Source organism: Microtus ochrogaster, chromosome 16 (assembly GCF_000317375.1).
Source record: "Microtus ochrogaster isolate Prairie Vole_2 chromosome 16, MicOch1.0, whole genome shotgun sequence".
Classification (NCBI taxonomy): Eukaryota; Metazoa; Chordata; class Mammalia; order Rodentia; family Cricetidae; genus Microtus; species Microtus ochrogaster.
The window spans coordinates 2172597-2191280 of record NC_022018.1 but is presented as its reverse complement, the minus strand read 5'-3'; the positions used below and the strand labels follow the sequence as shown (position 1 = coordinate 2191280).

Genomic DNA, 18684 nt, shown 5'->3' with positions numbered 1-18684 from the left:
TAGACCAGGCTGGTCTCGAACTCACAGAGATCCGCCTGCCTCTGCCTCCCGAGTGCTGGGATTAAAGGCGTGCGCCACCACCGCCCGGCTCTGAAGGTTTATTTTTAATAATTTATTTATTTAGTTTTATTTTATGTGCATTTGTGCTTTATCTGGATGTTGAATCTCCTGGAGTTGGTGTTACAGACGGTTGTGAGCTGCCATATGGGTGCTGGAAATTGAACTGTCTTTTGGAAGAACAACGAGTAGTCTTTAACCACTAAGCCTGAAACTTTATAATATGAACCTAAACTTTAAAGGCTTTGATACTACAGGTCTAGGATAGGATCAAAATATTTTTACTAAAAGAAAAAGCGTTGAGGGGAAACTACTTAGTGGGTAATTTTGCTACTTATACCTGTACAAGGAAAAAATTAAAAATGCAAATATATATATACATATAGACTAGTATATTCAGTATTATATATTTGCAAATTTAAAAATTCTATTAACTTTTTTATTGTAAACATTATGCTGAAGAAATTACACATTTGAGGCTGGAGAGATGGCTCAGTGGCTCAGTGGTTAAAAGCACACCCTGCTTCTAGGGAACCCAAGTTCAGTTCCCAGCACCCACATTAGAGAACTCAAAATCAGCTATAAATCCAGCTACAGGGTAAACAACACCCTCTTCTGGCAAACAAGGGGCCCAGAACATACATGTGGTACACACACATACACACACACACACACACAGACACACACACACTTATGCATTCTAAACCATCTCAAGTATATTCAAGAATTTGAATAACACACCTGGGCTTTACAAAACATACCTGGGAACCAGAAACACCAGATGGCTGCATATAATACTGCTGATTCTGTAATTTTGCATACATAGAATACATTGGATCTTCATTCATTAATTTCGTATACAATGAGAGAGCTTCCATCACCTTCACATTTAGTTCTGAGAGTTCTGAATGTTTTCTGAAACATTACACAATAATTTGATTGCTAAATGACACAATGCTCTAAATAGTGACTCTAAATACCAACAGATGGGACAAAAAGACTCTTCTCCCTTGGCTCTTGGGCAACAGAAACATGTTTTTAGGTTAGATCCCATGCTGGACTGTACCTGCAACTATTTAGATTTCTTCATTTATCAACAAATGCAGCCTGTGGGCTCTGGTAATGCCGGTTTAGTAAGCACAATGATATAAAAAAAAAAAAAGGAAGATGGAGAAGCCTTGCTTTTCAAGAAAGGGCAAATGAGTCTAAATCCTCACATCAAGGTACAAACAATGAATAAAGAATGGTTCTTTAAAGTACTGTCTCTGTGTGTGGTGTATATCACAGCTGTATGCACACACAGAAGCCTGAGACACATTGGGTTATCTTCTCTATGGCTCTCTATCTTTAGTTCTGAGTCAGGATCTGTTACTGAACTTGAAGCTCATCGATGCACCTGGGCTGGGCAGGGGTCCTCAGGGATCTGCCTATCTGCACCATACTTCTTCCTTCTTCTCCCCACCCTCACTGCCCTTGCTGGATTTATAGGCATGCACCACCATGTCCTGCTTTTTTACATGGGCTTCAAGGACCAAACTGGGGTCCTTGTGGTTATGTGGCAGGCAGTTTACCATGTGAGCACCTTTATAAAATGACAGTTTACCGAAATGGTTTCAGAGAGAAAGATACACAACTTAAATACAGCACAAGTTCTTTACCTATCAATATCTTCCAGTTTTTCATCAATGAGAGGTCCCATCTGGTGACACATCGCTAAGATGGCAATTTTTGGAGAAATAAGAAAAGACAAGAAAAGAAAGTAAACTTCTGAAAAATGCTCATTAAAGAAATGAAAAGTTTAATGTGAAGTAATAAAAATATTAATTATCTCTGGTCAATAGAACCCAAAATTCATTTTCTCAAAGTATAATGGTGACAGTTTAAAAATACTGATTTCAAGGGTTTTTTTTCTTCATAAGACTTTAAAGTGCTGAATAAAATAATCTGAATAGCAAGGTTTGTGATTTCAACCCCTACTCAGGATTTAAACAGCACATGAAAGGTGAGACAGGTAGAGGAAGAAGGTGTAATGCTTGTTTCTAAGATGACTCTCAAAAGCCATCCAGGAGCAATATTATAAGATCTCTGGGTATTCTTTGCTTGCAAGGTAGGTAGAAAATGAGGTTTACCTTCCAGATGAAGTAGCTCTGGTAAGTCTGGCTGATTATCACTGGGATCTGTACTTTGCAACATCTGTAACAACTGGTCCATTTTATCCTAAAGAAATTAAATAGCTATTGTCAAAAGCAACCAATCTCTATGAAACATTATGTTCTTACTTTGATAACTTAATCACAGATAGAAAATTTTTATTTTTTTGTTTTTTTTTCCAAGACAGGGTTTCTCTGGCTGTCCTGGAACTCACTTTGTAGACCAGGCAGGCCTCAAACTCAGAGATCCACCTGCCTCTGCCTCCAGAGTGCTGGGATTAAAGGCATGGGCCACCACCCACCTTCAGATAGAAATTCTTACAGTTCATAGTTAGGAATGTTAATTTCCTTTTCTGTGTTTAGCATCTTATGTATTCCCTTTAGCACCCACAAAATCAGACCCTTGTATGCTATTAGTAGGCATTTTTTAAAATGTTCAAATGAGAACAGGACCATCCATTTAAACTTACTGGATATAATTTCTCCAATCTCTTATACATATCATGTTCAAGAATTTCTCTTTGTTTTGGAGCAGCTGTAGCTTAGGCACACAACAGTTGGAGCACCCTCAAGACAGTCTGCCAGCAGGAAGTAGGACAGCTGCTCCACAGGCAGAGCCCAGGCCTTTCACAGCTGTTCCTCTAAGTGGAGCTCTAAAATCTAATCTGTTCTCTTCCTATCAACTTTCAATTTGTCATAAAAGAAGAAAAGAAGCTTGTAGCTTATTCTTGTTTGTGTGTGGGAAAAGATGGATAATATCCCAAACCACTTACTTGGCTCTATTTCAGAATCCTTTTGTACTCAGGACTGAAGAAACTAAAAAATGGCAGTTGTATAAATAGACCCATGCATTATACAAGAGACATTTTTTAAATTTACTAAATTCTATGGAAACTATTACAAACTCTTTTCACTCAAATTTCTATATAGTGATGTTATTACATGTAGGTACACACAGCTAATAATTTAAAGACTACAAGTTCTGAGTAAAATCATTACTCAAGCACAGACTCTCGACTGTTTGAGGGATGAAAGGTTAGACTGAAGTAGAGGAAGGCTCCTGTTAAGTCAAGTGAATTCGTATTTAAAATGGATATTCTTTCACGGTAAAAGACTCATGTTCATCTCCTATTAATACAACGTGGTTTCTATATGAGCCACACTGAGTACTCAGACATTCTTTCTGTAATGCAATCTGGCCAAGCAGAATTTTCCTTGACCCAGTTGGACTCCTCAGTACTTAGCACTCGTTCACACTCTTGTATCTCTCAAAGAGAAAGCAGCAGCACCACCATTTAGACCAGGCTGGAGACGGGGCTCACTAGATTACTTGCCAGTCATGTACAAGACTGGCTTCCGGCCCCCCAGGATCATAAAGACAAACAATTGTTTTTAAAACAGTAATTCCAAATTGATCATTTTTCTTTAACTCACTACCTCCTACAAAATTTTATCTAATAATATCTAGAAAACTATATAAAACTTCTTTAAAATAAAAGTATGTACATAAATTGGCAATACTCTGTGAAATTCATCTATAAGCATTAATGATTTCTACTAGTATATAATGAGCTAAAGTAACAACGTTCAAATTTAAAATAATCAAATGAGCCAGGATTCAAGGTCATTCATATATTTAGATTGTTACAGGTGAAAATAATGAAAAGAGTACCACTGAGTTATTGCTATCATTTCTGAGTGCTATAACAGGAATGCTAAGTAGCTTATTAAAAACTATTTTTAGGGGCTGAAGAGAAGATTCAACATTTGAGAACACTAGCTGCTCTTTCAGAGGACCCACATTTGATTCTCAGCACCTATATGGCAGCTTGCAACTATCTATTATTCCAGTTCTAGGGAAACCCAATGCCTCCTTCTGGCCTCTGTGGGCACCAGGCATCTAAGTGGTTGGTGCAAAGACATAAATCTGGGAAAAATACCCACACATATGAAGTAAAATAAAATTTAAAAAATTTTAAAATTGCATTTAATAATCTATTAGCTAGTAATTCACTGTGTTCTGCTCATCATTTTTGTTGTTGTTGCAAAAATATGTGAAACCATTTGAATTGTCATTACCACCACCAATATTTGGAAATGCTGCTAGAAATTAATGCACCACAGTAAGGCTCAACATGGACACAGGATGAGGCTTTCATCTGTATAGTGGAGAAAGAAACTTTAAAAGAAGAGAAAGAAAATGGAAAATGATGGCAGGAAGTGGTCTCAAGCACATCAACCTCTAATACAAGAAACTAACACAAGAAAATGAAGTTCTGAAGAGTGTTCTACACTGATCTATACCAGGGGCCAGATAGTAAACATGAGGACTATACGATCTCTTCAGTAATTTTAGTACAAAGGCAGTAAGAAAATACACATGTAGGTATGTATGTAATACAACTACATAAGAATGTCATTATATTTCAAATTTGGCCTGCTGGGGACAGCATCTTGTATGGCTTACTAATTCCATCATTTAATACCATTTACTAAGTTAATTCAATACAATGTTGATATTACTATTCAAAACAAGTAATACTATTAATAACTTGGAATATAAAAATATAACAGCACAGGCTGAAAAGATGGCTCAGTGACAGAGAATGGTTGCTTTTCCAGGGGACCAGAATTCAATTCCCAGCACTCACATGGCAGCTGACAACTATCTGTAACTCCTGTTCTAAGGAGACAGAAATTGTCTTCTGGTCTTCACAGGCACATGGTGCTCAGATTTACATACAAGCAAAAAACATCCATACACATAAAAATGATAAATTTAAAAATATATAGCTGCAAACATGATTCATGATAAAAATGTAGTAATAGCAAAGATTTCTATGCAGCTTAGGGAATTATGACATATTAATTCAATTCCGAAGATGCCAAGTTTGGGTTGGAGACACAGCCCAGTAGTAGAGGGCTGGCCTTACAAGCACAAAGTTCTAGGCTCAATTCCAGCACTATAAAACAAACATACACACCAACAAGTTAACCTAACTCCAAACACTACTGTTATAGAGTTAAAACTAAGTGTATTTTCAGATACAACCACTGAAAATAATTAGTTTCAGATTAACAATGACATATGGACAGATTTAAAGTAAAATTAATATAAGCTTTTCCCAAAGACTCAAATGTGTTCAATCCAAGGAAGAAGCAAAACTTATTTCATTTCACTGATCTGGTTTATGTAGTAGTAATTTAAAGACAGCTTCATTTGAAAAACAGCAAGTTTGTTTTATTCTTTCAACAGACAATAAGTGTTCCATAGTCTGTAATGTACAAGTAATTTTAATGACTGTTGAGTATCTGAAAAAGCAGATATTCTCTTTCAAAAACAGACATCATATTCAGTAAAACATGTATTTGTCTTCTTAAGTAAAATGCTGACCAGAAGTGGTACACTAACCAAAGCAGGTGACCAAGATCAATTATATTTCAGAGCTGTAAAGAATGTATTATGTTTGATTACTTCCATTTTTTATAAAACAGTCTGAAAACTGAAGAAAATAATTTATAAATTTAGTAGTTGAACCTGACTTCAAACTCAGGAAATCTTGTTTCACGGGCATTTCCTTAAGGTAGGATTTTAATTTTATAGCATTTATTATAATTTGACTTCTTTGAGTTAATTATGTGTATTGTTTAGTAACATTTCCTCAGATGTGGTTTACAACTCTTCAAACTTTGTAGATTTCCTCTTCATTCTATCAAATGGTTGTTTTGAAATACAGAAATTCTAAACATTATTTTGAGTGAGGTAACCCAGACACAGACAATTATCTCATATACTCATTCATTGGTGGTTTTTAAACATAAAGCAAACAAGCCTACAAACCACAATCCCAGAGAAACCAGACAACAATGAGGACACTAAGAGAGATTTACATAGATCTAATCTACACGGGAAGTAGAAAGTAGAAAAAGACAAGGTCTCCTGAGTAAATAAGGATCTCGGGAGAGGGTTGAAGGGGGAGGGGAGAGGCAGAGAGAGGAGCAGAGAAAAATGTAGAGCTCAATAAAAAGGAAAAAAAAAAGACATCAAACAAAAATAATATTGTAACTGTGGTATGCTTTTAACTTTCTCGTTAAAAATAACAAATGTAAACAAAGTTTGTACCTATATGAAATATAATCCCAGCAACTGGGAGGCTGAGCCAGGAAGACTGCTTTGAGATCAAGGGTAGCCTGGACTACACAATGAGTTCCAGAGAAACCTGAATTACAGAGTTGTTCTATCTCAAAAAAAAAAAAAAAGGAGTTTAAATATATGTGTAGCTGCACGTTAAATTGTAAATGTGTACCCAAAATACTTTAATTAAGTGTTAAAAGATCTGATTCTTTACGGTAAGGTAATATAGTTTTCCCACATTTGGGTTTACTTGCTTCCTCGGAAATAATTCAAATAAACTCTGAAAACTCCCTTTACAAATAAAGAAAATTGCCAACTTAAAAAAAAAAGATACAGAAATTCTAGCATTTAGTATGATCCCATGTGCTTATTTTGCTGCTATTGTCCATGTTTTGGGCATCATATCTAGAAAAACAAATCATCATTCAGGCTAAAATGAAGATCAATTTTCCCGTGCTTTCTTCTGGGACTTTTAATTTCAGATCTTACACTGAAGTTTTTTTATCCATTATAAGCAAAGTTTTTAATAAAGTATAAGGTAAAGTTTAGTTTCAATAAAATGATAATAAAAACATAAAATAAAAAAAGCAGGTATTTTCACAAAGCAGCAACAAAACTGTAAATCTCCCTTCTGTTCAACAATTTCACAGTACCTATTAACATGAAAAACACATAGATCCTTCAGTTTGGAAGTTCCACTCCTGGATATCTAAGCTAAGAAAAGCAAATTAAATGTTAACAACAAAACAAAACAAAAAAATCACTATAATACTGTTTGTGATAGCAATTAAAATTGGAAACTGCTTACGTTTCCAATAATCAAATACATCAATATAAATCCAATCTATAAAATACTAGACAGAAATCTGAATTCAACCTTACATTATTCCCTCTATAGCACCAAAATCAATTCAGAGTTTCATACAAGCTACACTAATGTTCAACTATTGAACTGTATCATCAACCCTTAGCAGGATAAATAACAAGATCTTAGGAAGGTAAAAATAGAACTAAAAAAGTTATAATAACATTATACACTTTGTCTCTACTATTAACATTTTCATAACAAGAAAACAATCCAGCTTCTATACAAAGAGTTCATCACTGTTAACAGGAAAATCACTCACCTCATCGATAAAGGCCGGTTCTGGTTCTGGCTCAATTGTCTCTACCTGAACATCATCACTGAATTGTACTGTCTTCTTCTCTGTTTTGACTTGAAAAAAAAAAAAAAAAACATAAAATTTATATTCTCCTTAAAATAAATATAAAAGTTTAAGTCCTAATAGAAAACATGGACTTTAGAGACTCAATATAAGGCAGAGCTGAACGGAAGATGTCCTAGAACACGACAGAACACTACTTGATAAAATTGTCTAAATTTTCTATTTTTTTCTTGCAGAGATCTTTGTTTCCTATAAGCAATCTTACTAAAAATAAGTTATGCTTCTGAAATAAAAAATACCTACTTCAGGATTCAATAAATTTCTACAAAAATAAAGCTTAATACTGGCATAAATAAATTCTGTAATCTAAAACAATTATTTTTTTTAAAGATTTATTTTATTATGTATACAATGTTCCTTTTGCATGTACACCTCTATGCCAGAAGAGGGCACCAGACCTCATTACAGATGGTTATGAGCCATTATGTGGTTGCTGGGAATTGAACTCAGGATCTCTGGAAGAACAGCCAGTGTTCTTAACCTCTGAGCCATCTTTCCAGCCCAACAATTCTTTTAAAATGACCTGACAATTCAAAAGAAAAATTTTCTTTGATAGCAACACCACACTACTAAAATAATGAACTGGAAAATCATGTATGTCCTGTGGCATATCACTAGGCTATCTACCCAGAGAGTAAGCGGTCTCAGCAGGAATTTGCACAGGCCAGCACATAAGCTTGATTTTACTACATTCACTGTACTCAAAAGAGAAACATGGTACGATTCGGCAAACAACTGGCCTTAACAGATTTCTCTTCCTCACCCAAGCAATCTTCAACTTCAAATAACACCAAAAACTATAGACAGTTCTAGAGAATGATTATCTTTTCTGGATTTTTGGTCCTTGCATCGATTAGGTCAATAAAACATGAAAATGTCAGTAATAAAAATGAAAAGGGAGATGTCACAGTAGGAGAAACTATGGACAGAAATAATTACTCATTACACGACTCAAAGTGCTTGATGGAGTATTAATTTGCTCTGATGAATTTCCAAATCAATCCTATATGGTATACTTACTTATAATAAAGTGGTTTAAAAAGATTAAAATCTCTTGCACAAAAGAAAAGAATCAATTGGAAAGGCCGGACTTGAATGTCAACTGGTCTTGTCTTTTAACTTCCTACTGTAATCTGGCTTGTGACTCGACTGTGAAAAGTTGTTGTTGTCATGTGTTACAGGCTTTGGTATTGCCTGTTTAATTGGAAATGTAAGGAACATGCTCATTCCATTCAAGTCACCATAAAGCCACATTCTACATATCAAAAAAACAGAACACAAGTGGCTGACTCATTTTCCCATGGGGAAAGAGACATCTGTTATAGACAATCTGCTTGTTATCATGCACTATTATCAAGTAGAAAGCTGGGACAACTCTGCATTCATTGGCTCTTACCCAAAAGAAAACACATGACAGACTTCACAGAACTGATAATGCATAAGTTTGCAGTCCCTTTTCTCATAGGAACTGATACCAAATATATATAATATACAAAATATGAATATGCTATTTACATATACAATGGCATATTTTCAAAATAACTCTGTCTCCAAAATAAAATGAGAATCTATGTGACAGAGTGAATTTGGCTTCTACTTCCTATAAAATACTGATACTACAGGGATCCTAGCATGTTTTCTAAATCTGAGGTCTATTATTACATTACATAGATTCCTATCCTCCTGTTTCTCTTACATTGTCCAAAGTGAAACATGCAAGAATTAGAAATTCACACTACAGTTGCATCGTTATATGAAAGATACAGATGAAATAGCTACATAGCAAGCATGAGTGAGATCTAGGCTCTCATTCTGAACACACAGACACACACACACCCCAAAACCCAATGAATACCTACAGCTGATCAGACTATTAAAAAAGAGAACATACCATGCAAGGCCATTCAAATAGGCTTACATGGGCTTTTTAATGCTTTTTTTTTTTTAAGTTATATAGACATGCCTATCTGTGTTTTAGAGTATGTGCATGTAACTGCAGGTACTTGAGAAGGGCAGAAGCTTTGGAACCCCTGGAGCTCAAAGTTAAAGTGTGAGTTCTGGGAATGAACTTGGATCCCCCCAGCCATCTCTCCAGTCCCCAAGTTTATGCATTTCTTGAGTTCCAATAATGATTTTAGCTCTAGCAAGTGTGTTAAAAGAATATCAAGATCTGACTCTACAAAAGTAAAAAGAAAAGTCAGTAGCTATGAGAGAAAACCATTTCATTAAAGATCTATAATTTCTGACTTGCTGTTAAAGACTTTTTTTCATTCCTAACACATATATCTGCCATGTAGTTTATGGCAAATACATAGAACAAAAACTGGCAGAAATAGTGCTTTAATTCTTAGGATGTTTCTGATAAGGATTTTATCTTATTTATTTGCTCTTAGAGACAAGGTGTCACGTAGCTCAGGATGGCCTTCACTTCATAGTGTAGCAGTTACTCCTCCACATACTGGGATTGCAGGAGAATTGAGACTACAAGCATGCACCACCACCATACATAGCTTGGAATTTTATTATTTATAACACTTAGAGGCAAAAATGTTTAAGATTTGCCTATAAAGCTTATTTTACTCAACTTTCATCATGAAGACTAAGGATTACCATCAACAGACCAACAAGTACTTACTCATTTCTGGTTCAGCAGTGAGATCTGCAGTCACAAAATTAGAAGGGAAAAGCCCTATGCCTTGATGGGTTTCACCTTTCCACCAGTTGGGATCACTAAGACAAACAAACAAAACAAAAAAAAAAAAAGAATGCTTTACCAGGAGACCTATTTCTGTAACACTTTACTGTTTATAGTATTTAACTTGCATTATCACCAGACTGGAATCCAACTCAATCATCAATCTAATAAAGGAAATAGCAGTCTATATTCACAAACAGAAAGCAAACAGTTTCAATGGCATCATCAATTAGTGTGAGGTTCTGATACAAAGAGAAAATGAATTCCACCAACAAAACAGAAGTTTTTGAAGCCACAGTTCTTTCCCTCAGAAGGTCAATAAATTCTCTGAGAAGCTAATAAAAACTATGAACTCTCCCCCTTTGGGTAAAAAAAGATGTCATTAGGCTTAAGATCATCAGTGTCAGGTGGTGCCTTGGGCTTCAACGTAAGAGCTCTTTCTAGAAAGATGTGGATGTGGACTCTTGGACCACATTTCCATCCCTACACCACTACTCTTCCATGCATACACTAATAGGGACTGGTTTCTTCTTCCACCCTGACACATACAACAGATGATGCCACGTGCAGTACAAAACCTGAAACAGAACTGTCTCCAGTGCTCACTATACAGAAAGTCAGCAAGTATGTAATAAAATCCTTTTCCCCAAAAATGAATGATGCAACTCCAGCTAAACAGCTCTAAATTTACCTTATTTTGGCTTCTTCATGAAAATATTAAAATATACTGAATGTCTGTCTTCCTAAAATTCACATGCTGAAATCAGAAGGGGTATCTTTGAAAAGTGATTAATTCTGTAACCTTATAAAAAAAGATTTCCAATTGTTTCTTTGCTTGTTCTGCCACATACGATACCAAAGTGAACACACAGCTATGTCTGAACCTGAAAGGGCCCAAACCATGTGCCAAATCTGACAGATCTTGGACTTTTCAATCTCAGAACTCTGTTGTTTAATGGTATTTGGCAACACTAAAGACTAAAGCAATAAAAACTTGAAAAACTTATGCTGTGCAGCTCTTCCCCCATGACACTATAAGCATGAAACTATTATATTTACATGATCTATGGTTCTGTATGGATACTATCAATAGATCATGTACTTCCTTCAAATCAATCAATCCACCATACTTTCTGAAACTTTTACCTTTTACAAGATTTAACAATTACTAAATGGAACAAAAAATAAACAGAAAATAACAGATTTCCCAAACAATTCAAGTAACATAAATGAGGCGAAAATTAGACTAAAAAATGAATTAATATAGTGGTATGAGGCAAGCCTGCTAACCGTCATCTAAAACATCTAGTCAATACTTTGTTTGATAAATAATTATACCCAATAAAATATTATTAAAATAAGGGTTTATAGAATATATTTTCTCAAGTATTTAATGTATAAGTAACCATTACCTGTCATCAAGAACTGTAATAAGTTCTCCAGCTTTAAAAGTAAGTTCATTATCCTCAGCAGCTTCAAAGTCATATATAGCACGAACTTTTCTACCTTCATGTTGGTGGTTAGTTAAGAGATTAGATGTGCTTGGATACAAGGAGGAAAGGGTAGCTGACTGCTGTCTTTGCTCTTTGAGAGACAACTCAATTGCTGTAAAACAATGAGATTTTAAAGACCTCAAATATGAATACAGCCAATAATACACTGAAAGTATCATTTTTCAATAGTGAACAGGAGACTAGTGCATATCCTCATACAATAACAAATCATTAGATACTATATACATTTACCCATCACTGAAAGAATAAAAATAACTTCAAAATTTTGACATTTTTTATTGAAAAATTGCAATTTAAATTATTCTGAGTAATAAAAAGGCAAACTTCATTTAAAAAATAAAGCAGCTCTGCTTCATCTGAAGCCATTTCCTTAATCTATAAATTGCTAGGAAACGCTATTCAGCCAGAGACCTATCTTCTTCACTCCCTTCCAGGACTTAAAAACTACACTCACCTTTTGCTAAATCTTCTTCTTCCTTTTTGTTAGCCACAGTGCCAGGGTCTTTGGCTACCAGGGCTGGGCTTGCTTTCGCTTGTTCGGCAGCCTAACATACATGTAAAAGTAAAGACAAGGAGTGAGAGTCATTCTCAAAGAGTCTATGGATACCTAACCTGAAACCTTGTAAGACCTGCCTCGTTAGTCTATTACAAACTTCTCAAGAAGACAGACAACCAGTCCGGAAGACCTTCCACTTGAAAGAGGAAGGAACATCAGAAATGGGAAAATGAAAAGCAACTGGACAGGTTGATAGACAATCTGCATTTTCTCAGATTAATATAAAGACGATAAACTAAAAGACAATGTGCGGGTCGGAAAAGAAATAAAAACAGTATTTTATAATTTTAGAAGAATTTCAGAACTAGAAGAGAGGTCAGTCAGGAAAGGAAAGTAAGGGAATATTTTAAAAGCAAACACTCCGGAGAATTCTGTAATTGTATTTTACTGTTTCCTTTCAGGTGAAAAGGCAGAAAGTAATGTATAAATGAACTCATATTTATAAAAACAACTGAGAATGTCCCCCTTCCCCGAAATAGGATTTTTCTGTGTAGCCTTGGCTGTTCTGGAACAAACTACAGAGCAGACTTGTTTGAACTCACAGAGATCCTCTTGCCTTTGCCTCCTAAATGCTGCGATTAAATGTGTGTGCAACCATGGCCCAGGCAAATAAAATCTTAAAACGACATTTTATAAACAAGAATACAAGCAACTTCGATAGTGTCATGTTGATAATTATATCATAAACAAGGCAAAGTTTAGATAGAAATATGTGCCAATTCACATGTCTGGAATTAGAAGCTTCTAAGCTTCATGGCCTTTTAGGCGATCCATTCACTCAATGCAGATCAGAATATAGCCTATTTTGCAAGTTTCAGAAGGTAATAGTGGTTCCTGAGCAGACTACACACAGTAACTTCTACATCCATGGTTCATATTGGCTTCTATTTATAATGTTCCCCTTGGTTCGCTGTGCTCCACCACTGTTTTTTGTCCCTACTAAGTTCCAACTCGATAGTAAGTAGCTAATGAATCACTTTCTCAAAGAAAAAAAATCCTAAACCCTTAGTTAAACATTCTTTGTGACCTCTGGTATTTAAACAAGGTTTTGGAACAAGCTAATATAAAATGGGTGATACAAGCTGAATGCTGGGTGTGGTAGCACATGCTTTTAGTCCCAACACTCAGGAGGCAGAGGCAGGTGAGTCTCTGTGAGTTCGAGGCTAGCCTGATCTACAGAGCCAGTTCCAGGACAGTCAAGGTTACCCTGAAAAACCTTGCCTCGAAAAACAAACAAACAAACAAACAAACAAACAAACAATCACAAGTTGAAGAATCAGGCAAATGTAAGATTGACATCTACCATACTTTCTAGTCACATGAGTTAGCTCTGCAATAAAGTAAGGATATAAGAACATCTGCTTCTCCTGGGTGCATTACAACAAATTTAGAGGCCCAGGTTAGCATGTACAGCTTCTAAAATCAGTTGAGAGAAGGTTCAATCTGAGTTCAAAGCAGAAGTATGACATTTATATAGAGGGGTTCACCATACATAATGTATATAGAGGTGATTCATATGAAAACTACAAGAGATGTTGAGACAGGGAGTAAATGAAATAGCAAATGATATAGCACTAACTTGATTACAAATCAATAAAGAAATCACTGCAATCAATTAAGAAAAGTGGAATAAGAATTTTTTACATTATCACATGTACAATAGCTGACACACAGCAAGGGACAGTAAATCTCAGTTTCTAGTGTAACTGAGTTTTCTGCCTCTTCCACCAGACTATAGTCCAGGGAATGTGTCTCACTCTTTCTTGTAAAATACAAGGCAAACAGTCAACATAACAACAAAACATAGCTGTAGATTTGTCACACTGTATTGTACATTATCAGATGCCTACGCAGTTTTTCCTAGTTCCATATATTCATTTAAACACAACTTTTGCCACTCTTAATTCTGACCCATATCACCTACGTAGAATCTTAGATTCTGTCGTGACTAGTATACATGTCTACAAGTTAGAAGTGTACTTGGTCAGACAGTCTTTATCATTTATATAATTTTCTTTTCATTATTTGCTGACTTAAAACACACAAGCTGCTATTTTATACTCTTTGATGAAACCATCTACCAACTCTGAGGAAAGTACAGAAAGAAGTCATATGAAGAAGCACGTTTCTAAACTATGTGCTCTGCAGCTATCAAGAGGGACATTAACCACCTGAGATACTCATCATTAACTAGTCAGCATGGCAGCACTTCTAGTGTTCTACTACTATGTCAAGACCTAACAGGCCTGTGCAGCATGAGTCAGGTGTGAAATATGATTTCCACAACATGTTTACATCATTTTGTTCTGTCTTTGAATAAAAAAAAAACAAATAAATCTTTATATATTCAGAGGCTTTTATTAAGTCGGCTGATAAAAATCTAGCCTCAATAAACTGCAGCAAGACCTTTAGTAGCTAAGTAGCTTTAAAGTCTAGAGCAGACTCTGCAGTTGGACCTGTATCATTTGCTTTTCATTAAAAAGAGTTTTATAATTTCTAAGGACAAGCTTTTCAGAAACAATTTACTTTCTATGCAATTTTCTGTAGCTGAAAGATAATTAGAATAAAAATGTTTTTGCATATATCTATATAAAAAGTTTTAAGTATCAGTCTTCCACATCTGAAATAATGTGAACAAGAGAATAATGTAATTTTTATACCAATCATTAATAAATGCTCTTGGCAGTGACCACTACACTTCTTGCTCCATGAAGCCTGATCTAAACAGAAGTGCATCTAGTAAATGCTATCAGAAAGCAGGCAAGAGCAGGTAGTGTAAAAAAAGACAATGAACTGAATTATCCAGTGGTGTCTTTCCTGCAGCCACTCTCAGAATCAGTTCTCTCATGTGTAAACAAAGGGATTACATTAGAGGACCCCTGAAGCTGCTCCCGCAACTGCCTAACATTCTAGACTAATGAACGAGGCTCCTCGTGAAATACATCACTACCGTTTCCTTCTTTTACAAGGGCAATTCCATCTATGGAATCAGAAGTGTGTGCATTTGCACTGAAGGCTGTGGTCTGGAGTAGTGCTTCTCATCTCCATGTGCACAGTGAAAAGCACCCAGGGATCTTACTAAATGGAGACAATGAGTCCATAGGATCTACCTAGCTCTTGTTTAAAAAAGTAAAAGCTGTCTCATTTGATTCTTGTCCCATTGGCCTCTCCTATCTCCTAATTTAAATAAAGGTATTAATAAATTCCTCAATAAAAAGATATTCTAATTTTTAAGCTATCATTCTTTGTAGATAACAGTATTAAAGCATTTAACAAGACTGTTCATTGTTACCTAATCTAATATAATTTGTTGTAGTAAAACTAAATAAAGAATTTAAATTACAAAACATTAAAGCAACTCCTTTTTGAAGGAGAGGCATTGGGAAAAAAGAGCCTAAAGCATACTAATATTCTACTATAAACCACTCTACAGTAGTCAACTTTAACTATAAATGAAAACTAGAGAAAAATTAAGACAAAGCTACTTTAGAAGAAAAAAATGAACAGCAGCACAAAATACCTGAGAGCCAATAGCTGGGAATGTAACACCTTGTTCCTTAAGGTTCTTAATCATTGCTGATATCAGACTAAGCTGTGGATCATTCTTAAATTCATCTGTCCATTCAACCATGAGAGCCTTTAATTTTTCACATACCTTAGGATGACCCTAAGGAACAGGAAAAAAAAAAAAGAAGAAAAAATATAAAACTTCTAAAGTGTTACAGATCTCTTTTAAAATCACAAATTGTCCTTCTGTAAGAGATGCCCTTTTAAATATAAATATATACATTTCCTAAAGCAATAGACTACACTTATGAAAATAAGAAAATAGTTAACATCTATAAATCAACAACATTACTTTCATACCATGAAAAACAATAAAAGATACCTACATCTCACTCCAAAACTGAAACACTGAATGTGTAATAAACTTACTTTGGAGTTGGAAGGGCACGTCTTTTCAGTGTAACTTACAACTTTATATGCTTTATATACCAGCACAACAAAGAAAAATAACTTATTTTGCATTGCTATTTATATTTTAAAAAAAAAACTGCAAGGAGAGAATAAACTTTATTCCTTTCAGTTTTCCCATGACCCTTTGCTGAGGTCTGGGTGAAGCACACTACGTACTAATTATCTTAGGAGCTCCCTTTCTTCCAAAGAGCACCTCCCCTTGAGGACGAGCTAAACACATTTAAAGTTCTTTCTATATATGTTTCTGTCTTTCCAGACAGCTGTTTATAATGCTCTGTAATTTTTTCCTGCATCTTAATTAAAATTACAGAAAATATGATAGCAAACTATCTTCTTAAACAATCATTCCTTTTACTGGACATTCAGAACACTGGAAAGCGAGTTCATCCATTAACAACAATTGTGATTCACTAAAACAGCAAAGAGAATCATGATTGAGACCTATAAAATTTTTATTTCCTTTCACATTTCTGTGCAAGTTTTTTTCCTACTAAAACTCAGAAGCATTCATACTTCACAATGGCCTGAAGAATTACCCTATAAACATTAAAGCCTTTTTCTCGACATACAATACCAAATAGTTTAAGCCAGAAATAATTACTTCTAAGAACATGAAATTTTTACTAGAAAGACTGTTACTTTTCTATTTTTAGAATCCTTGAATTATGCACTGATTTTTTTCTGATATGCAGTATTATAGTTCACAGCTCTCTTGCTTTCTTTGTCCAGATAAAAACATACATACACCTATATGACCAGAACAGCTACATGTTTTCCTCTATAGACTTGAAAATAAGCCAGACTTGTTTAAATTCTTGGCTGAAATACTAAGGATCAAATATGTGGTTAAACACACATATGTGTTTTTAATGAGCAATTTCTTCAAGTCCATAGTGTGATCATCCTATAATTTTCTAACCAGGCACCTTCATTATAGACATATCTGAAGAGACTATCTCTTTTCTACCATGTCCATCACGAGGACTCTGTTGTTCTTAGTATCTAAGTTCCACTAACAAGTGCTATGTGCTGACACTCCTGGAATTGAGTGCTTCTTAGTTTGGAATCACAATGGGCCCAGTCTTGGCTTAGGGTCAATCCCTAGTAAGAATTTCTCTATCTACAGGTCTGGCCCAACAGAACAGTCATTTAATAGGAAAACCCTGTGATGGTCAGTCAGGTAGTGTCCCTGTTCACATAAGACGAACATTCAACAGGACTTTAAATTCTGGCAGTTTCTTCTGAAGGATTCTATATTTTGTATAAAAAAAAAATGGTACCAAAAAGGTGCCTAAAGTAGATTGGTAGTATTTCATTAAATATATAGGAATGTATGTTTTCTTCTCAGATGAAAGGATAGAAGGACACTGAATCTATTTTAATGTGGTTTGCAAAAGAACCAACACTAAAATTTATGTGGATTTGTAGTCTTTTCAAGGAAACACAGACATACAGAAACACAGCTCTTATTTATAATCTAGAAACACATACACACATATACACAGACACACAAATTCTCTGGAATTTAAAATGGGAAGAACTTAACAATAAAATACACCAAAAAAGAAGGCTTCCTTGATTTCTGGACATAACGTCCCTTACCTTATTTAATACGTTGCTTACTTCACTAGCAAAATCTCTTGAACATACTTCTAAGTGAAAAATTTTGCCACAGTTTGATACACATGCTCCTAGAAGCTATAAGCATAAAGTTAAAATTAAAAGGGTTCAATGATGAAAGACAATTTAGCAGTGCTTACTTAAAATGAACCGACTTACAGTTAGAGCTTGCATAGCAACATGGGGGTCTTTATGGTTCACTCTTCTCATAACAGAACGAAGACAGTCTTTAGGTCTAAAAAATGAGAAGTTTAACAATTAATAATAAATCTAGCTCTCTCCACTTAAGTGTATAAAAGGGGAAATACTATAAAAGAGTTAGATTATTAATGACATCTGAAAACTATATTCTAGTTCCTTTAAAATTTCCAAGGTATCATCATGTTCTCTTGCTTAGTAGATACAGATGAGGCATTTCAAGCTAATTCTGCATTAAAAAATTGTGGGTAACAATATTAATCTGAAAAAAACTGAACCTGATAGAAGAGAAAGTGGGAAGTAGTCTACAACACATGGGCACAGGAGAGTACTTGCTGGGAGCCGATTCGAATAGCTGCCATTACAAGATGGCATTTGGCCCCAGCCTCGCTTGATAAACTCCATATTAGGGTTGCAGTTCTTCCACCAGAAAACAGGGTGAGTTGTTGTGATCCAGCTGCCCACACTTCCCCTGACCTGCAGGGGAACATCCTGGTCTGTAACTGACAGGGATGTTTCCCTGCTTTCTTTCCTGCCGGTGGGTCTCCAGATCAA

The 18684-nt window shown here is 35.2% G+C and overlaps 1 protein-coding gene across 1 annotated transcript in view; it reads right to left on the bottom strand.

Annotated features, from left to right (window-relative positions):
• Positions 1-18684, bottom strand: part of Stam (signal transducing adaptor molecule) — a 62307-nt gene that overhangs the window by 15987 nt on the left and 27636 nt on the right. Inside the window, exons 3-12 of the mRNA XM_005354637.2 lie at positions 18091-18166; positions 17914-18009; positions 15854-16000; positions 12232-12322; positions 11676-11868; positions 10204-10298; positions 7470-7558; positions 2187-2274; positions 1716-1770; positions 819-972 (exon numbers count right to left, since the gene is read on the bottom strand). Coding sequence (XP_005354694.1) covers positions 819-972; positions 1716-1770; positions 2187-2274; positions 7470-7558; positions 10204-10298; positions 11676-11868; positions 12232-12322; positions 15854-16000; positions 17914-18009; positions 18091-18166 — 1084 coding nt within the window. The remainder of the gene's footprint in view (positions 1-818; positions 973-1715; positions 1771-2186; positions 2275-7469; positions 7559-10203; positions 10299-11675; positions 11869-12231; positions 12323-15853; positions 16001-17913; positions 18010-18090; positions 18167-18684) is intronic.